At 42.1% G+C, this 18,518-nt stretch overlaps 1 protein-coding gene across 2 annotated transcripts in view; it reads right to left on the bottom strand.

Annotated features, from left to right (window-relative positions):
• Positions 1 to 1,704: 1,704 nt before the first annotated feature.
• Positions 1,705 to 18,518, bottom strand: part of TXLNB (taxilin beta) — a 36,268-nt gene continuing 19,454 nt past the window's right edge. For both annotated transcript variants that reach the window (XM_048299300.1, XM_048299301.1), the window contains 4 exons: positions 13,322 to 13,396; positions 8,020 to 8,112; positions 6,807 to 6,902; positions 1,705 to 5,719 (listed from right to left, as the gene is read on the bottom strand). In XM_048299300.1, coding sequence (XP_048155257.1) covers positions 4,928 to 5,719; positions 6,807 to 6,902; positions 8,020 to 8,112; positions 13,322 to 13,396 — 1,056 coding nt within the window. In that variant the 3' untranslated portion in view covers positions 1,705 to 4,927. The remainder of the gene's footprint in view (positions 5,720 to 6,806; positions 6,903 to 8,019; positions 8,113 to 13,321; positions 13,397 to 18,518) is intronic.

The raw sequence follows: 18,518 nt of genomic DNA, 5'->3' as shown, positions 1-18,518 counted from the left end.
CATGCAAAATTCAAGGGGGCTTCCTCTATATCTTTTTTTATCCTCTTTTTTTTTCTATATTATTTTTCCCAGGGGAAAAAAAAAAAATCTACTAATATGGAACTTGTATTCTTGATCTGAGAACATGAGATTATTTTCTTCATCTCTTCTTTGTCTCATGGCCACAAGGTGCAATATTTTAGTACAACCTTAGAATGCTTTTTTTGGTGCTAAACATAGAGTATTTTGCGAAGGCTGCTTTTCTCACAGTCTGGATTACAGATATTTTATCTGCACGTCATAGCTGAATCTAACTAACTTTGGCTCACGCTTAAGCCTTTACCTTTTTTTTTTAAAGCATAAAAATATTTGAAATGGGATAAACAGAGAAAATAATCTCAAATAAGAGATGCATAAAGAAAAAAACCCCAACAGTTAGTATCCAAATACAATGAAATGTAAAGCTTTTTCCAGTCTTCCAGACAGGGCTGCAAGTAGTTGTGACAGGGAGAATAATGGGGTTGTTCCCTCCTTTATGGGACAGAGCACATATGTCATGAGGCAACATGAGTGGGCGTACATGCATCCCTTTGTAGCATCCTCTGGATAAACTCAGGACTGGCTTAGCATCCTCTGGATAAACTCAGGACTGGCTTAGTCTGGATGCAGGAGTTCAGTTGCTCTGTCTGGGCATGCTTACAGCATTTGGCTCCTGTGAGTAGGAGCAAAGAGTGTTCCCTCTATACCCTTGTTCAAATACATGTGATGTAGATATTGTAAAATATACTATTCTTATTTCTGAACCATTACCTCTTTTGGCTCTTCCTCTGCCCTTTCTTTCAGACCATCTCCAAATATCAGGAGTGTGCACACTTGCACTATTGCTGCAGTTCTGTCATCTGGATTGTATATTCCATGCCTGTGTCTACTTCTGATCGCTTTTGTGGGGGAAGTTAAGCTGAAACAAATCATCTGTTTCTTACTAACCTCTCATCAACAAGATTTATTGGTGTTGTGGTCTGCTATGGGGATCAGAAATTAGGTGAGAGTGTCATGTTAACATAATGAATGTGATTTTAGTAGTCATCATGAAAATTCCCTCACATTTGGAAAAACCCTTGATTATTGAAAAATGTTGTATTTTACATATTCAGCAGGGGAGCTGTTATATTTTTGAGGTGACAAAAGGTCAGACATGCATAAAGGCAAAATATTTTTGTGTTTTCCTTTCAACTTTTGCCAATAAGGACTATTGCTGGTTTGGAAGCAGTGCAGCAATGGATGGGTTTGGTAAGGAAGAAATAGCTACCATCACCACCTCTCCTCACCCCCAAATCTGTGCCTGAGGGTAAGGGAGTAACTGTGTGAAATAAAAGCAAAACTGAAGGAGGCAATCACAGAACACACCAGGATTGATGAGGCTGCCAGATTAGTAGAATAATGATGATAATGATGAACACTGGGGAGACACGTCTCACTGCCACTTGCTGCCTCCAGATGACCACAGAAGTGTTGTGGGTTTCTGTGCCTTGAGTGCAGAGGCACCTTGAGGGAAGTGCAGCAGAGCTGTTGTGCAGACTGCCATCCCAAAGGCTTTTCACAAGGACACCGATACTGTGCAGAGTCAGTTTTATATTGGGTACCAGTGGAAGAAAAGAGCAAGGGAGGCCAGGAATTAATGTTGAAGAAGAATGAGAAAATGAAGGTTAGCACACAGAAACCTGCCATGGTGATGGTGATTTAATCTTCCAGTCTGATGCAGTGGATGATTAACAGGTGCTTGGTTAAATTTTACAGATTTTCCACCACTATGAGGGTACTACAGCCTTCCACAGCTCTACAGGCTGTGAGATTATACATAAACCATCCCCACAGTTTGACTCTAAATGCTCTTTGCAGCCTGGGATCAGCCAGAATTTTCCCTACAATTCCTATCCCTTGTAAACACATGAAACCAAATCCTGAAACTAAAAGGTATAAAGGTCACTCTCCTGTGCTTTCAGTGTTGTATGTGTGCACTGAAAATGAGCAGGAAACTGCTGGGATAAAATGCAGTTGGTACATGGTATTAAAGAAGAGAAGCAACAGGTATGTGAGAGAAACTCATAGTAATAGGAATTGCAAGTATGTGAGTGCAGTGTTAGAATTACAAGGGCAAAAATGAGGAAGGTGGAATAGAGGGGGAGTAATTTTCCCAGAAGACTATGTATTTATTCATGAGGAATGATGCTGTAAGAATAAATCATAACTATGTAGGAAGTTTTTATCTGCAGGATCCTTGTCTCCCTGCTCGCTGAAGTTGGAAGGTATGAGACATCAGTTACATAATTAAAGATGTGACCATAATGATTATGCAAAATGGAACGAATCTAAAGTTGCAAGGCCATTATTATCGAACATTTGAATGTATAAGAAAACATCAACAACTGAAGACTATTTGAAGAAAAAGAAGGGCCTATTTAAAGAAAAATAAGTTGGTTTCATGCAGGTAGTTACTAAAATGGCAACAGAATCAAACAAGATCAAGAATTAAACCCCCCAAAACATTAACAAGTACATAAATTGCATCAATTTTAAAAGTCACCCTAACAACAAACAAAACTTGTAATGGAAACTATATTTCTACCAACTTCAGTCAATGGAAACTAAAAAAAGTGTATCAGGTGAGTATAACTTTTTATCTTAGGATAAAGATTTGTTACAGATTAATGTTTTCACAGGCACATAACTGGCTTGGTTATTAGAGATGGCCATTCGCTTAGGGCTTTGAATCTGAATATTTGATGGGATTCATGTTGCCTAATTTAGATACCTAACAGTAGGCATATTAAATTTAAATTTGTTGTGTTAGGCTGGCTCTAGAATCTGAAGAGAAATATCGTCTTCAGAGAGAAAGTAATTCCTTCTGACTTGGCTGCCAGTCTTACCATGAGATAACTTGTCCTCAAAAGATGCTTTTTCTTCTTCACTGTAAAAGGCTTATAAAAGGAGCTTAAGATAACTACAACTCACATTATCTACTTTCAGATGATTAAAGACATGAGATAAATCCTGCAGGTCTTGTTATCTAACATAAAGCATTCACACTTGAAAACTGTACCGATAATAGCTACAGGCCATATCCAAACACAGTGTGGCAACTTACACTCTGTATACTCCAAGAGTTAGCTCTGGAAAAGGCTGGACCAAACAGTGCACATGCATATTTAACCAGAGTAGGAACCATGTTGGCAGTAAGCAAAGATTCAAACCCCATTTTAGGAGGGTGGCATGCTGGAAGGACTCTACGGCCACTGTTTCCCATGGTCTGCCAAAAATGACATCTTTCCTCATGGTTCATGTGTATTTCAACTTTGGCTTGAATGAGTCACTTTGTCTTCAGGGTCTTCTTGGGATTGGTCTATAAACATGGGTTTCTTTGATTTTAATATTTCCCTTTTCAACTTCTAAACATCTTTAAACAAGAGTTTAATTGCCCTTTTCAAATTCTTAAGCTATCCAGCTGAGACTCTGAAAGGCCTGGATGGAATTCAGAGGAAGGAGATGAGAAACAAGGAATGTGTCCACAGGATTTTTAAAACTTTCTTTCTAAAAGCCTCCTTACTCTCCTTGCTTGAGACAGTAGAGCTGTCTGGGTAGGTACCCTCTCTTTCCTCCTTCCTTCTTCATCTCTGTTCTTGGCACCAGAATAAACCAGTTTCTGGCAAGGTGGCTACATTATTAAGCAAGAGTTGTTGGCAGGCAGATGGGAAGAGCCGGTTAGACAAGATAAGGGGATGAGAATGTAGCCAGCCCCTGGAGGTGTCTGTGAGAGATATTTCTACTTTCCTGGTTCCTCTTTGCTTCTGGGTTATTGACTTGTGCTCTGCTTCTAGAATGGGGTGACAGGCAAGTGTTCTCATCCTTCTGCTGGGAGCATTAGCACATGCGGCAGTGCCAGGAGGAGGTTGTGGTTCATGTGGCTGTAACTGGGAGGGACAGCACCATCCAGAAGCATGATCTCAGGATTATTCTTCTGGAATACATCCTAGTACCTTCCCCTCTGCTTTCTGCTCCTTGCCTAGAAACTGGGATCTGCGACCAACTTCTGAATTTCTAATCTCATTTGTGAGCTGGAAACAGGCATGATCACCACTGTTGGGCTTGTGATTCCAAACAGTATGACAGTGTAGCAGTTTTTTATTGGATGGAGACAGAGAGTTGTGACCCCCTACCTTGGAAATTGCTATCAGTTTGGAAATTGATGTTGTTTTCAGTTATTTTATGGGAATCTAGAAAAGATCTTTTTCCTTTCCCTGTAGTTCTGTTGAAAACAAAACCTATTCTAGAACACTGAGCAGGAAAGACCAATGGAAGGTAAGGCTGAAAGCTTGTGGGTATTTAGGCTACAGTGCTGAGTGGTCATTTCCTTGCCCAAAAATTCACCTCTGGTTGTTGAACTGCTCCTTGGATATGGCTGACCACATTTATACTTTCACTATTTTACTTTGTAATTACAGATTCATTTCACCTCATTTACTAAAATCACTTGTGTGTCCAAGTAGGCAATCTTTTATGCAATGTCAAAACAAATAGATAGAATTAATCGTGAGTCTTTAAATATATGCATGAGAATTGCAATGGTTTTGGAAACATGGTACTGCAACACTAAAATTATTTTGCTGAATGAGATGACTCATCATGCCTGGGAAAAAAAGATCCTGTGATTTCATTGTATTTTCATGTCATTAAGAAAATATTATACTTCAAGCAGATGAAGGACTGCAAAATTGGCAGACCCATTTTTACTGGATAGTGGTAGCAAAGAGAAGTGCATTACATTTGCATACAGATACATGAGTGTGTTTTAGGAACCAATTTTTGTTTCTTTAAAAAAAAAAAAGGTCTCAATTTAGAGGACAAAGCAGAGCTCTGGTTTACAGAAGACAAGCCTGGAAACATGGTGTCTTCAGTCCACTGCTTCCATGTCTGTGTCCCCTGTTTGCTCTGCAGACTGACCTTGGACAGCTGTATCTCCTGGGTCATCTGCACATTCTGCAGCTTTTGGTGGACAATGAATGGGTCCTGGCGTATTCTCAAGGGGAGTGGGTGTGCTTTGTGTGGGTGTTGGCACGTTTTCGGGGGTTGCTGGCATGCTTTCAGTGGGTGTTGGCATATTCCCAGTGGGTACTAGCACACTCTCGGGAGGCATTGGCACACTTTCTGTGGGTGTTGGCACCCTGTCTGGAAGTGAGGGCATGCTTTTGGTGGGCTTTGACACATCCTTGGTGGCCGCTGTCATACTTTCAGTGGGTGCTGGTGTGCGTTCAGTGGGTGTTGGTGTGCTCGTGCTGGGCTGCTTACAGTGATTCCCAGCCTCTGAATGTGGAAGGAGAAGAGCAGGGGGTTCTGGCAGCAGGATGGCACTGCATGTTTGAGTGTCACAGGTCTCTGGATTGCTGCTGTTGCTTGGGAGGGACTCCTGTGCCTTGTGGGACACCCTGAAAGCTTCAGCCAGCTGCTTCAGCATCCTCTTGTCACTCTCATGCAGCTCAATGCTTGCCTGCTCAGAGGAGGAAGGGGTTGTATCAGTGTCATCATCTTCTTCTAAGATGCTGTTTCCATTCACCTCTTCTGGGAACTGTGCTTGCTTTATTTTTTTGTACAATTCATTCCTCTCTTCCTGCAGAGCACGGCAAAGGTTCTCTAGCCTCTGGATTTTCAGCACGAAGCACTCATATTCCTTGGACCTCATGGCTTTCTGTAGACAAAGACATCAGGCAAAGGTACAGGCTCAGTTTGGGTGCATACAATTCATTAGTGGAACTGGCAATTAGGAAATAATTTGAGATCTAAGCAGCCCTCAGAGGATGCTGCCAGGTGGCTGGCTTTCACCAACTGCTCTTCAATAACTCTGGTCTTTTGGAAAGCTTCAAGAGGAAATTCATCCCTGTAACTACAGTGTATTAACATTCTGCATACATATTCAGATCAATTTCACTTGAATACATTTGCAGGAATACCTACTGATGATGTGGAGAGATGGAAAAGCATAGTGGATGTCCATACAGATAAGCATCCAAAAGCCTACTTGGACTTTTGGTAGGTGTGCGTGTGAATTTGGAGAAAAACAAGCTGCTTTATATTTTTTGTTTATCTTGCTTCTGGGTTCTGTGAGAGCATCCTGAATTGAAGCATTTTCTACACCCAGTGAGGAAACAAGAGATACAGAAATCGAAGTAGCAATAGCACAGAGCTACAAAGCTAACCAGAAAGATCTGGTCCAAGTTCAGCATATGTTTGGGGTGAAATTTCAGGCAGCCTCTTACCTTCTTTGAATGAGTTCCAATGTGCTTATGAACTTCCTTTGCAATGCCCCTGGGACGGCACATTTAAAGGTATGGTGAGACACAATACTTGCTTTTGACTCTTAGAGTTTGACTACACAGGAAGTTAATGAAAGGCATGATTTTAAAGTTCATTAGCTAGAACACATTAATTCCCTGGGTAGATGCTCTTATGCAGAAAGTAGCATGAAGTGAACTAATGCCAATTTGCTTCTATGGGAGAGCATTAAGAATCACCCATTTTTAGAGCACTTAAAATTCAGAGTTACATAATTCAGTTTATCATGGATGTAGTGAATGCCTGCACAATTTAAAAGCCCTAGCAGCTGGGATTGTCTTTTTCCTTAAAGACATCCAATTGTCAAGGTAGCTTGAAAGAGAGATCCTTACATTCAAGAAGAAACTTTTCACTGACTTCTGGCAGTTTCAGGTTATCTCATCTCCTGGTTAAAGCTTTATGCGGGGAAAAGGATGCATCTTGATATGGGAAAGACTGCTCACCTCTTCAATCATGTCCAGTAATGCTCTGTTACAGTTCTCAAACCTGGATTTCCATGTAGCAGTATCCTTTTCCAGCTTCTTCATTTTCTTTGTCATCTATAGAATCAGGAAGAAAAGCTGAATCACAACAGAAATTCCATGGTGCAGATGAAATTAGGGCAGCCCCTTTATTCAAGTCTTTGGCCCTACTCATAACTCTTCTACCAGTGGCTGTAGTGTCTGTGCTAAGTAATAATTTATGTTAAGGGATGGATTTCATTTTAAGTAGCTGCTATATAACTTTCAGCCTCTAGTCTGTAGTCCCAAAAGTAGGACCAATTGATTATAGCCAACTTCCAGCATACAAACTACCACAAAAACAAAAGGCAAAGCAATGGTGGAATCTTCGTCTCTTTACCCGACCACAGTGTTAGATTGCTGGGAAGTTAAAGATGGGCTCTTCTGAGCCATCGAGGCCAGGCAAGTTCCCCCTGGGTTAGGCACCCCTCTATACTACCTCCAAAACACACCACTAGCTAAATAGCACCATTTTCCCTTCTGTTTTCTGCAGACAGAACTCTCTGTGAAGAATCATTAGAGGCTGCCGGGATCAGGGCATGAGGATTTTGAGCCTTGGTGGCAGAGCAGAACGCTGTTAATTATGAAAGCAGGTACAACATGTGGATGGGAATGGGGTTTTAACTCCCATTCATCACAGGAAATAAGAACCCCAGCTCCAAGGAAACTGTTTGTTGGACTGTTTCCATATGGTGGAAAGGGGTTGGTGGGCTTCAGCTCTGCCTACACACTCAGGTAGAAAGATATGTAGCCTATGTCAAACTCTCTGTACCAGTGTCAGTCATCCAGAAGTTCACTCCTGGGAACATGGTCTGATAAATGTGGCTCCAGACTCCCCCTCTGGTATGTCTTAGGGATCTGTACCCAACCACCACATTAGATTTTATGTAAAATGTTTATTCTTCCAGGCATTTTCAGTTTTAGCTAAAACGGAGAGCTTTCTGTGCTCCTTTCTGCTGTTCAGCTTGCAGAGCTGAAATCTAACCTGCTGTCACTTGTGGCTGAGTGTGTCCTAAATCTTATTTCAATGTTGATGAGATTATTCTTCAAAATGTGCAGAAATGGTCCCATCTCAGATAGAATTATTACAGTAAGAAATATCAGAATCTAAAAGGAAACTATCAATTACAGAGTTCAAGCATGAGCTCCTACTCACTTTTTCCATCTCCTGTTTGAATGTGGCAAACACTTCATTGCTTTTGGTCAATGTTTTCTGAAATTCTTCAAACCTTTCAGAGTAGAGAGTGATCTGTATTAACAGAGAGAAAAAAAAAAAATCACTCAGTAATTTCAGAACATCCAGGATGGTGAACTTTTACTTTGGTAGAAGATAATAAAATAAGTATTGTGTTTGGACATGGAAATTAGCTTCTGTTTGGAGACCATGAAGCACAAACATCAGGGAAGAGAAACTCTATGCATTTTTTTATGGTTGCAAACTACTATGATTCCTCTACTGCAGAAAGGTAAACTGAGTAAGAATAGAAAGAGCCAGGCAAGTGATTTTAAAAGTACCTGGGAATTATGGATGCCCTGTTCTCCTGAATGTTGCAGCTGTGGTGTCTCTATACAGAGTGCCCAGAAAAAAAGTAATTCTGTAGATATCAAGACTTCTGAAAACATTTTCCTTGGTTTGATCCCTGGCCCACTTCCATGGGCAAGGACTAACCTGAGCTGGTCCAACCACTGATGCTATGCAGGACCATTCAGTGGGATTAACTCAAGGTGAGAGCCAGCGTGAGCAGAGCTGTGCCTGAGCTCTAAGCCTTGCTTCACCATGCAGACATCCCCAAACCCCAGCTTTAACCTGGGGGTTTCAGCCCTGACAGAGGATCTCAATACTGCCTGGCTGCCTGGCTGTTCACCTGCCTTGTGGATTACTCCTCCAGCCAGGCTGGGAGCTGGGTGCTACCCTGGCTATGATGCTTTTGATGTCCAAGTGAGCTGGGGGAGAGGCATCCCCACATCACGCTGCCGTCCCGCTCTTCCATCTTTCCACCTGATGGCTCCGGCTGTGGCCAGGAGCTGCACAGGCAGTGCTTGATGTGCTTCACTGGACTCTCCTGTTCAAGAGGAGTGTCTTTCTATGTTATCTGGCATGTAAGCAAAGCCCACCCTTCACTTTCACACCACAGTGACTCTGCACTGGATTCCTTCAAGATGCATCCCTGCACCACAGCCTGAGTGAGCTGAGAGAGCACCTTGTCAGCTCTGTTTTGGACTGCAGCTGTAGGCAAGGCCAACAAAGACAGAGAAAGCCATCCACAGCCAGCCTCTTCTGCCAGTTTCACTTCATGAAGCAGAGCGGAAGAAAGTTCTGTCGCAATGTGGCAGCATTTCAGACTACCAGGGCTCCATATTTTGCTATCAGTTTATACCTGGCAGCCCTGTGAAAGTTCATCTGTGGCTGTATTTTGTCATTATTACTTTTTTTTTTTGTACCTAAAATCATCAGATGGTTTTGGGGGAACAAATGTTCTAAAGATCTGAGGTTAGTTTTTCTGTAAGATTTTCTTGTTTTCAACTTTTTCTGGTTGTTTTGTTTGGTTGGTTGGTTTGTTTTTTTTTTTTTTTTTTTTGTTTGGTGGGGCTTTTTTGTTTGTTTGTTTGTTTGGTGGTTTTTCTTCCTTTGGAAAAGACCAGCTCCAGCTTGTTCCCTTCCTTCTGGTGCCAGAACAGTGGTCGGAACCTTCTGGTCCCAGCAGTGTTTAGGTGATCAGACATTTAATCTATCCAGCCTGGCAGCTCTTAGGGAAAGTAATGGTGTCACATGTGGTGGCTGAGGCAGGGTGGGTGCAGAGCATTGGGAGGTTCAAGAGCAGCCTGCAGTATTCCGGTGTGTGGGTGGAAGCTGGTTGCCCTCTCTCTCCACACCAGCAGGGAGCTGGATAAAGGATTATCTAGAAGCTTTTCTTTAGTGTGGTGCCAGCTAACTCACCCCCTCCTCTGATACTTCTGTGCAGTTACTGAGGAAAAGAAGATTTACAGAATGTTGCTAATAGTGGGGTGGCTTTAATTCTGATTTTGAAATTAGGTATCGTCAATTATGTATCATGTTCGTTCAAGATAGTTGTTATGGTGCCCCAATGCAAAGTACAGTGGATGTGTTCTAGCTAAGTACAACCTGGGTTGTAAGGGCTTTGGAGGCTGTGAGGAGGGCTCTGGCTTCACCCTACCCCATGGAGCTGGGTGAAGACACCGGAGGTTAACCCATATGGAGTGCTTGGTGGTGCCAATATCAGAGCTAGCTGGTGTGGAGCTTGCCTGCCTGAATTTATACAAGGCTGTAGCCAGAGCTGTGACCTAGGCACAAACAAAAACTCAGAGGGATTTGTCTTAGCAGCCCAAGTTCCACAGCCTAAGTGGGACACTGATACCAAGTGTATCAGTGGAACACTGACATTTGGAAGAGATGTCATAGCTCTAAGGAGAAATGCCTGAGCATCCCAAAGCCAGGTGATGGAGCAGGGGTGGGAGTCAGACAACTGAGGCTCCTAGCCCAGGTCTGTTTTAAAAAAACTCACCTCAATTCTGTCTCTGCTTTCCCTTCCAATTTTTGCGTACTGTTTAATTAGGTCAAAAACCTTTAACGTTTGAACAGGGCAAGCTCTGACCTCAGCTGGGGCCCTAGGCAGCACCATAGCACCAAGAACAGCTTCTGCAATTCAAAGCTGAATAATAAAGGAATGTTTTCATAGTGTCTGGGAACAGGCTGTGAGAGGTGTCTCTCACTAGGAGCATGTACCTGTGCTCCGAGGTCAGGGAGATGAGGACCCCCTTGCTGCATCCAGCAGGACTGTGTGGGCAGGGAGGGCAGAGGCAGCACAGCTGTGAGTGCAAGGCCTTGGGAAGTGGGGGCACCTCAGCATTGCCATGCTGAGAGGGTGCTACAGTGGGGACACCCCTTTGGCCTTGTTATGTTCTTCTTGGTTGCCATGGCCTAGTGGTTGCACTAAAGGTCTCGACTGACTTCTATATTTTTATTTTGTTCCAGTGTGTGAAGCTAAAATAGTCTGCCTAAGCATCATGCCTGGGGAGAGCATGCAGCATCCTGGGAAGCAGCACCACAGTTTGGGTGTACCCCCTCAGATAGTGCCAGATCCCTGTCACCATTTGGAGCGCCGGATTTGGCTCTCTCAGGCACATTGTGCCACCCAGAGACAGGCTGGCATGAACAGGATGTCCCCAGTTCTTTCCAGCTCAAGGAAGCAGTGGGTGTTCATCACCTCCTCTGAAACAGAGTAATATCTCACTGTGAAGGTTATGTTATGGCTTCTCCCTATCTCACTGACCCACTGTCTTCTCTTAAATTTCCATGCATCTGTTCCTCATGGAATCATAGAAATCATAGAAAGTCTTGTGTTGGAAGGGACCCCAAAGACCATCCCTGCAATGGGCAGGGACACCTTCCACTAGACCAGGTTGCTCAGTGTCCCATCCTACCTGTCCTGGAACACTTCCAGGGATGGCACATAATATCTATTTATTGCTTTGTGTTGTTTGCATCAAGGAACTCTTTATGCTCTTTCTGTTCTGCACTTGCACAACACCCTGCATGATAGCATCTGGTCCATGAGGGAGGTCCTTTGGTGCTACCATAGAGGAAATAATAAAAATTTAAAAATATAATACTAATAATGTTATTATTCCCAGCTGAGGTGTAAGTGACAGAGCTCTCACACTTGAGCAACACACCTAACTGCATGTTTCATTTCAGGAAGTGAATCACCTAATTTTTGTCTGTACAAGTCTGCAAGGGGCACGTGTATTCTCAATGCCTTTACAGACTTACTTGACTAGGTTTTTCTGAAAACACTTTTTCTGTTTCAAATGTGTGCCTAATATATTCTAGTTTTTATCAATACCTCCAGTTTCATTAAACTGGCTACAGAGGTCTGCCTGCATATTTTTTTTTTTTCTTCTGGTTGAACATGAAAGTTTAATTAAAACCACTCTGAGAAAATCAGGAGCAGGTTTGCAGTTGGGACAGACTCAGTTGGAGGCCTTTGAGGTTTGATTGCAGGACCTGTCAATCTATTGTCAGCAGCAGTTTATATGATGTTCTTCAGTGTGCCACTGGCTTATCTCAGCCTTTGAATAAACATGTGAAAAACAAAACCCCTCTTAACATGTTTCCAAGTTATCAGTTTAACACCAGCATTTCTTGACTGCTCAACAGGTAGCAATTAGACCATCTGCAAGGGAAAAGCTGGGACAACTTGCCTGTATGATTAACTGTGAGCAAGGGCTAGGAAGGCGCTTCTTGATGGGTGAGGAGATTGGCAGCTGCAAGAGGGGCTGATGGACTGACACCACCTCCCTCAAGGTTCTGCTAGAGGGGAATCTTTCTCACAGACAGGTCAAGGAAGATAAATCTACATAAGTGTTTCTTAAATCTAGAAAAATCTACTGATACTCTCTCCTTTTAATGTCATCTAGTGTTCTCATTCATCGATTCAAGGTCTCACTTGACTATTCAAGGTTGATTGTTGCATTGCTCCCAAAGTGTAGTATATTCTGCCTATTTCTTGGTTTTACTGTCTTTCACTCCAGCTTGACTGCTGGTGTAATTTTGGTGAGTAATTTTATTTTATTGAAAGTTTCAAATTACAATTAAGCACTGAAATTCTAGAGACCCCTTTCTATAAGCCCTTAGTAGACAGAATTCCTGTTAAAGTTAGTGAAAATGATGCTTTTGCACCCCAGTCCATAAAAGCATATGGACACAGCAGCTCCAGTTTGGTAAACATGTTTCCTGATTCATATGTGCTTCAGTGATTTGCTGTATTAGAAACCTGCCTGAAGGGTAGTTATGGTGAATAATCGAGGCACACACGTTGTTCTGTGGTTGAGTACTATATACACTCATAAATCATAGCACATAGAATGATTAGGGTCGGAAGGGACCTTTAAAGATCACATAGTTCAGTCCTCCTGCCTTAGGCAGGGACACTTTTCACTGATCAGGTTGCTTCAAGCCCCATCCAGACAGCCTTGTACACTACCAGGGATGGGGAATCCACAGCTTCTCTGGACAGCCTTTTCCAGTGTCTCACCATCCTCCCAGCAATGCATTTCTTCCTCATATCTAATATAAATCTCTCTTCTTTCACTTCAAAACTGTTACCTCTTGTCCTATCACATGCTCTGGCAAATAGTCTCTCTCCATCATTATAAACCTCTTTTAAATACCAAAAATTTGCAAAAGGGTCTCCCCTGGGCTTTCTCTTCTCTTCTTTAGACTAAACAACCCACTTGTCAGAGTATGACTTGCAGTATGGGCATTACCTTACGGTTGGCTTGAAAATAACCTGCTTCCTTTGCAATAGTCTATGGGATGTAGAATGAGGCTAGAAGGAATACACAGAAAGTAGTTTGGATACTTTACCTGGAATGTGCCTCATAGGTTAAAAACTGGCAAACAAAGGCACACCATGCAATCACCTCTCCTACGTCACCTGTGCCTGTAGGACAGTCTCTTGCTCCTTTAACATTTTGGCCTGGAGCTTCCATTCTGCAGCTTGGTTCAGGAGCTGTGTTTTGGGCGACAGAGAGAAAACTGTTAGGTCCCTAGTTTATCAGCTGGAAATCCTCATCCTCCAGCTACTCTTACTATGATAAGGAGTGATCTAGCTTTCAGGTGAATATAGTTAGAGCAGTTAGGTAAGACAGAGTATTTTGTATTATCCTGAGATACGGGACAGGCTATACGGGTTCCAAAGGCATATTTGAACAGGAGTTCAAAACCTACTTGGAATTAAGTGTGCAGTACAGCAGGCTATAAGAAGTGTGGTATTTAATCATATCTTCACCAGACTTCTAGAGAATGGTTATGGTGCTTTCTGGCATGTTCATTTCAGCACAGCTCCAGCCAAATTCCTGCTCTCCAGTGAATGGCAAACTTCCTTTTGCAATAATGACCATGACTTAGCATGTGGGTATTGTCACAGTCAGACCTGCCTCAAAAAAATCTGCAAGTTTTCAGATAGCCAGTGCATAGTAAATGTCATAAATTTTGTGCTGTCTGTTATCTCTGGGCTCTGTTTGCATTGGCAAGTGGAGAATTCCAGCTCAGGATGATAAATGTCTCGGGTTAAGTAGGCAGCCCAGGAGGAGCTTGACTGCAGTTTCTTGCCTGGCTGCTCCTGGGAAGGTGTGATTCCCTACTCCAAGGTGATTGGCAAAATCACATTCTGGCGTGCAGGCTGCAGATAGAGCAGGTGGAGGATTGGTTGAGGCTGAATGAATTGTAGCAATGAGGCGTGCAGAGACCTTTCCTAGCTACAGTTCTGAGCCAGCACTTCCACACGGTAGTGCTGTACTAGTAGTACACAGTAGTATTTTAGCAATTGGTTTAATCTGAAAGCAGGGAACATTTACCAAAGTGTTAAAGAAATGTCCCTGTTGTCTACCAAACATTTATAAAGTGTTTTATTAGTCAGGCCAAATACATTTTAGAAAAATAATGCTAATGATAGCTTGAGAAAGGAGACATAAAGAAGTTATTTTACCACAGGATTTTGCTCTGTTGCATTAAATTGTACTTAAATTGTACTGTAAATTGTATTTAAAATAGCACAGCTGGGCTCTAAAAATATATTGAAAATTAAAAGGATTGTGTACGTCAGTGGATCTTACTTGTACTGGAACTGAAAGGTGAGTAGAAGCACATGCAGAAAATGTATTTGATCCCCAGTAAAAACTTTTATTCTCAATATTTTATTGGAAATAACACATGTAAACGATGCAAATACCACCCGGTAAAAGAGCTGAGGATGAACCCTAAAATGCTGACTGCTTCCAGCTGTTTGTGGCACAGAGACTATCTGAATTAGACATATAAACATATATATATTAGCTCTAGAAAAATATTTCTTCCATCAATTCTCCCTTTTGATTTGGACCCACTGAATTTTTGCCATCTAAAGTTTCCTAGACAAGAATGTTTTACAGCTCAATTATGAAGAAATGTCATGTTGTATTTGTTTTATACCTGCCTCTTAATATTTATTTTGAGAATTTAATTTGATGTTTGGTTCAATGGAGATAAATCAAGTTCTTGAATTCAGATCTTGTTGATTAAAATTTCAAATAGGTTGTGCCATAGCCAGTAAAAAGAGCTGGTGTGGGTTAAATGAGCATCAGTTCATTCATTTATTTTCTCGGAAGAGGGTATGCTTTACATATGTAAAAAAAAATATCAATTTTTTTAAAGTTTTGATGAAATCTGGATTTTTAAGTTTCACCTTTCTTTGATATCTACTTTTTTAGAGTGCTTTTTAGAATTTATAGGGTTTGAATGATTTAATGAAAAGTCATTTGAAAACCTTCAGAGCTACCCAGTCTCTATACCAGTCATTGCTTCCAAGAACTGGGCTTTTATCTGTATTGCTTTAATCTCAGCTAGGGTTACCTCCATATGCACTGTGACTGGAATAATTAAAAGATCCCACCTCCTGCACCATGTCTTTGGCCGCAGCGTAACAGATGAACAGAGAAGGCAAAGAAATATTGCTTCTTTTGCCTCTTAATGAAATCCCTCTCTCTTATTGACCCACATAGCTTCTGCAGTCAGTAAAAATCCAAGAGTTAATAAACTCTTCTGTAATGGAAGCAAGCCACAGAGAGGCTTGCTCAAATTAGCACGCATTCTTATGCAGCCTGAGGTCATCTGCAAACACCAAGCTGGGAGAAAACGAGTCAGAACTGATACATTTATTAATAGACTATGAAGTGGTAACAAGGAGGCTGAAGTATCAAGAAATGAATAAATATTGCATGTGGTGTTTACAGAGCAGCACTTTAGTGAAGCGTGGTGATGCTACACTGTATTTATTATTAGAGCTAGGATAGCTGCTGGAGGCCCAGACAGTCACAGGGGCTGGCTTAGTGAAAATGAAGCTTCGCTTTTTTGCTGTCAGACTTGGTAAATTACAATTATATAGAAATCTGACCAATACCTTGCAGTCATATACTTGAAAGCCTCAGACACTTTAAACTGCAATTAATTGCACATCAAAGTTTGTATTAGAAGTGCTGAAAATATTTGGTATGGGGGAGAGGATGTCCAAGAAGTGCTGACCAGTTCCAGGATGGTGGTAAAATTGCATCCTTTGGTCAAGTTGACATTTGTGAAAGCCATATTATGAACCATTGCTGATTAAATTCAGAATCACATTCTTTGACGCATGTGTAGAGTGAATGGTGCAAGAAATGAGGTCCTTTTGAGGTGTACAGACTCTGCAAGAGGGGACATCTCTCCTTGCCTAAATCTAAGCCTAAAACTAACCCTAACCCCGAGCACCTAATCCTAACCCTAACCCTAATCCCATAATAATATTTGAAAAATTAAGTAGTTTTGCATGGGGGCAGAGATTCCCACATGGAAGAAGTGCATGGGAAAGCATCAAAGTGAGCCTTCAAAGAGTAATCAAATAGATAAAAGAATACAATTATTTTCATTTAAGAACATTTACAAAATCCTGCAGCAAAGGTCATGCACAGGGATGAGAAAATTCTATGGAGAGAAAGGTTCTGAAAACTGTTCTAATTTTGCACATTACTGAGCTGGAGAGAGTTACAGCTGAGTGAGAAAACTCCATCAAAAGCACCTTGATTTCATACATACATGTATATACATTACTCCCACAGACCCTAGCACAATAGCTGGGTGGGTGGGACTAAGATCACATCAATAGGATGGAGGTGGGAGTCAAGTGTAGGCCAGATCTCTGGGTGTTCGGCTACCTGTGATGAATCGTGACATGCTTAATTATGCCTTGACTCATTGCATGGCTTTTGGCCTGAAGTTCTGCAGCTAAATCTACCTTGCTTGGAGGTGATGTTAGCCATACATCACCAGCTTACCTCAAGGGCAGGATTTTTAAGCATTAATTTGGACAATGGGAAAAATATTCTTTGTACACTGTGCATGCTATTATACACCCACTGTGTAAAGGTTTTGTAGTGTGTTTTCAAACCTGTTATTTCATACACACAGCAAAGCCAAAAAGAAAACCTTCCACTCCCAATTGTGGAAGTGACTTTCAGTGCTTTAAAAGAAATGAAAATACCAAAACTGCATTTCTGGATAATGCACACAAAGAAGTTTTGACTAAAACAGGGACAATCACAGGTGACAAGCAGCCCCAAAACTCATGTTCTGAGACGTGCAGCAAGAAAGATCATTGACACAAGGCTGTATATGCCAGTTTTCCACAGAGCCAATGCCTGGTCTTTTATGTCTTCTGTTTTGAGGATGTTTTTTCTCCCAGTATCTGAAATCTGGTACTCAGTAGCAGAACTCCCAGTGACAGCAGTAAAGTAAGCCCATATTTGCCTTGCCATTGTAAGTGATTTCTTGGACATGTTTACTGGAGTTTAAATCTGCCAAGAATCAGTGGTTATGAATGAAATTTTGGGGTTTGGCTTTATGTAGGTGTCAGAGTGAAATGGAATAAGTCAGCTGGACTACAAATTGTCATGCAGTGATATGCACATCTGCACAGAGAAGCCCCAACTCCTTTTTACCCTCGCTCTTTAGCTGGGAGTAAAGCTGAGCAGGAGTGGGTGTTCCAGCTTCAAGATCAGTGCAGAGAAAGAGAATAAATGCTCTTATGGGCTGTTTTTGGTGAGAGGTGTATGCTGTGTTTCCCTTGTGCTCTAACCACAGGGCTTAGAGCCCAACATTTTCATCCATATTTTAAGATACTCATTAGCCAGACTTGTGCTAATAGATCTGTTCCCAGATATGGGGAAAGAAATGTCTTCTCTTTAGAGCTCTCTCATGCTGCTCCTGAGTTAGCTGGAGGACTAGTGAAAGCTAAAGCTTTCTTGCAGCTAATGAGAGCCTGTCACTCCCTCTGAGAGCTGCTGCCTCCACTGAGAAGAGGGACCATGTGCCAGCGTTGAACTCCGATCCTTTGTAGATGTGAGGATTGCTATGAAAATACCAGGCAGTCTGAGAAAATTAATTTTAGTCTGATTGAGTCACAAAATGTGTGAGACTACAGATGGAGGAGTGTCCTCCTCCCATCACAGCTGTGCCTGCAAGGGACATCCCTCCTGGACCTGTTTTTCCCTGTCCCCTTGCTAGAGATGTCCCCTCCACTGGAAAGGGAGGAAGAGCAGACAAAGCTGCTGCCCACCTAAAAGAGTCACTGGCAAACCTATATAGGGAGGTAAACAGAGAAGGGGAGGTTTTGTCATATCAAGTGCTTCCTGTGGACTTCCTCACTGGCAAAACTGGACGCATGGCAGGATGCCTGGGGAGGCTTTGAATCTGGGGGATTTCACTTCAATCCCACATTCTTGGGCTCCTCTCTGATGGTTTAGATGTGTGCATTTATCATGTGGGGAGATGGAGTATCAAATACCAGAGAAAATTGAAAACTAATGGCATCACCTGACCCAACATCACGATGCACCAACTGCACAATAACAGTGAGCTAGCTGGAGCAGCCTGGGCTCTTACCCACTGCTCTGCAGTGTGCTTCTAAAACTGTTAATGCTAATGCAAGCAGCCTTCCAGAGGCTGTTCCTTTGCACTGAGCATTGATGGTAGCTATAAAAACTTCTCTGCTACTGTAGCCCAGATTGGACCTGAAGAACCAATATATTAGTGAAATAGCATGCAAGGCTTGTTTTGGCCTAAAG

The sequence above is a fragment of the Corvus hawaiiensis genome, chromosome 3, assembly GCF_020740725.1.
Source record: "Corvus hawaiiensis isolate bCorHaw1 chromosome 3, bCorHaw1.pri.cur, whole genome shotgun sequence".
Classification (NCBI taxonomy): Eukaryota; Metazoa; Chordata; class Aves; order Passeriformes; family Corvidae; genus Corvus; species Corvus hawaiiensis.
This window is presented reverse-complemented; position numbering and strand designations above follow the sequence as displayed.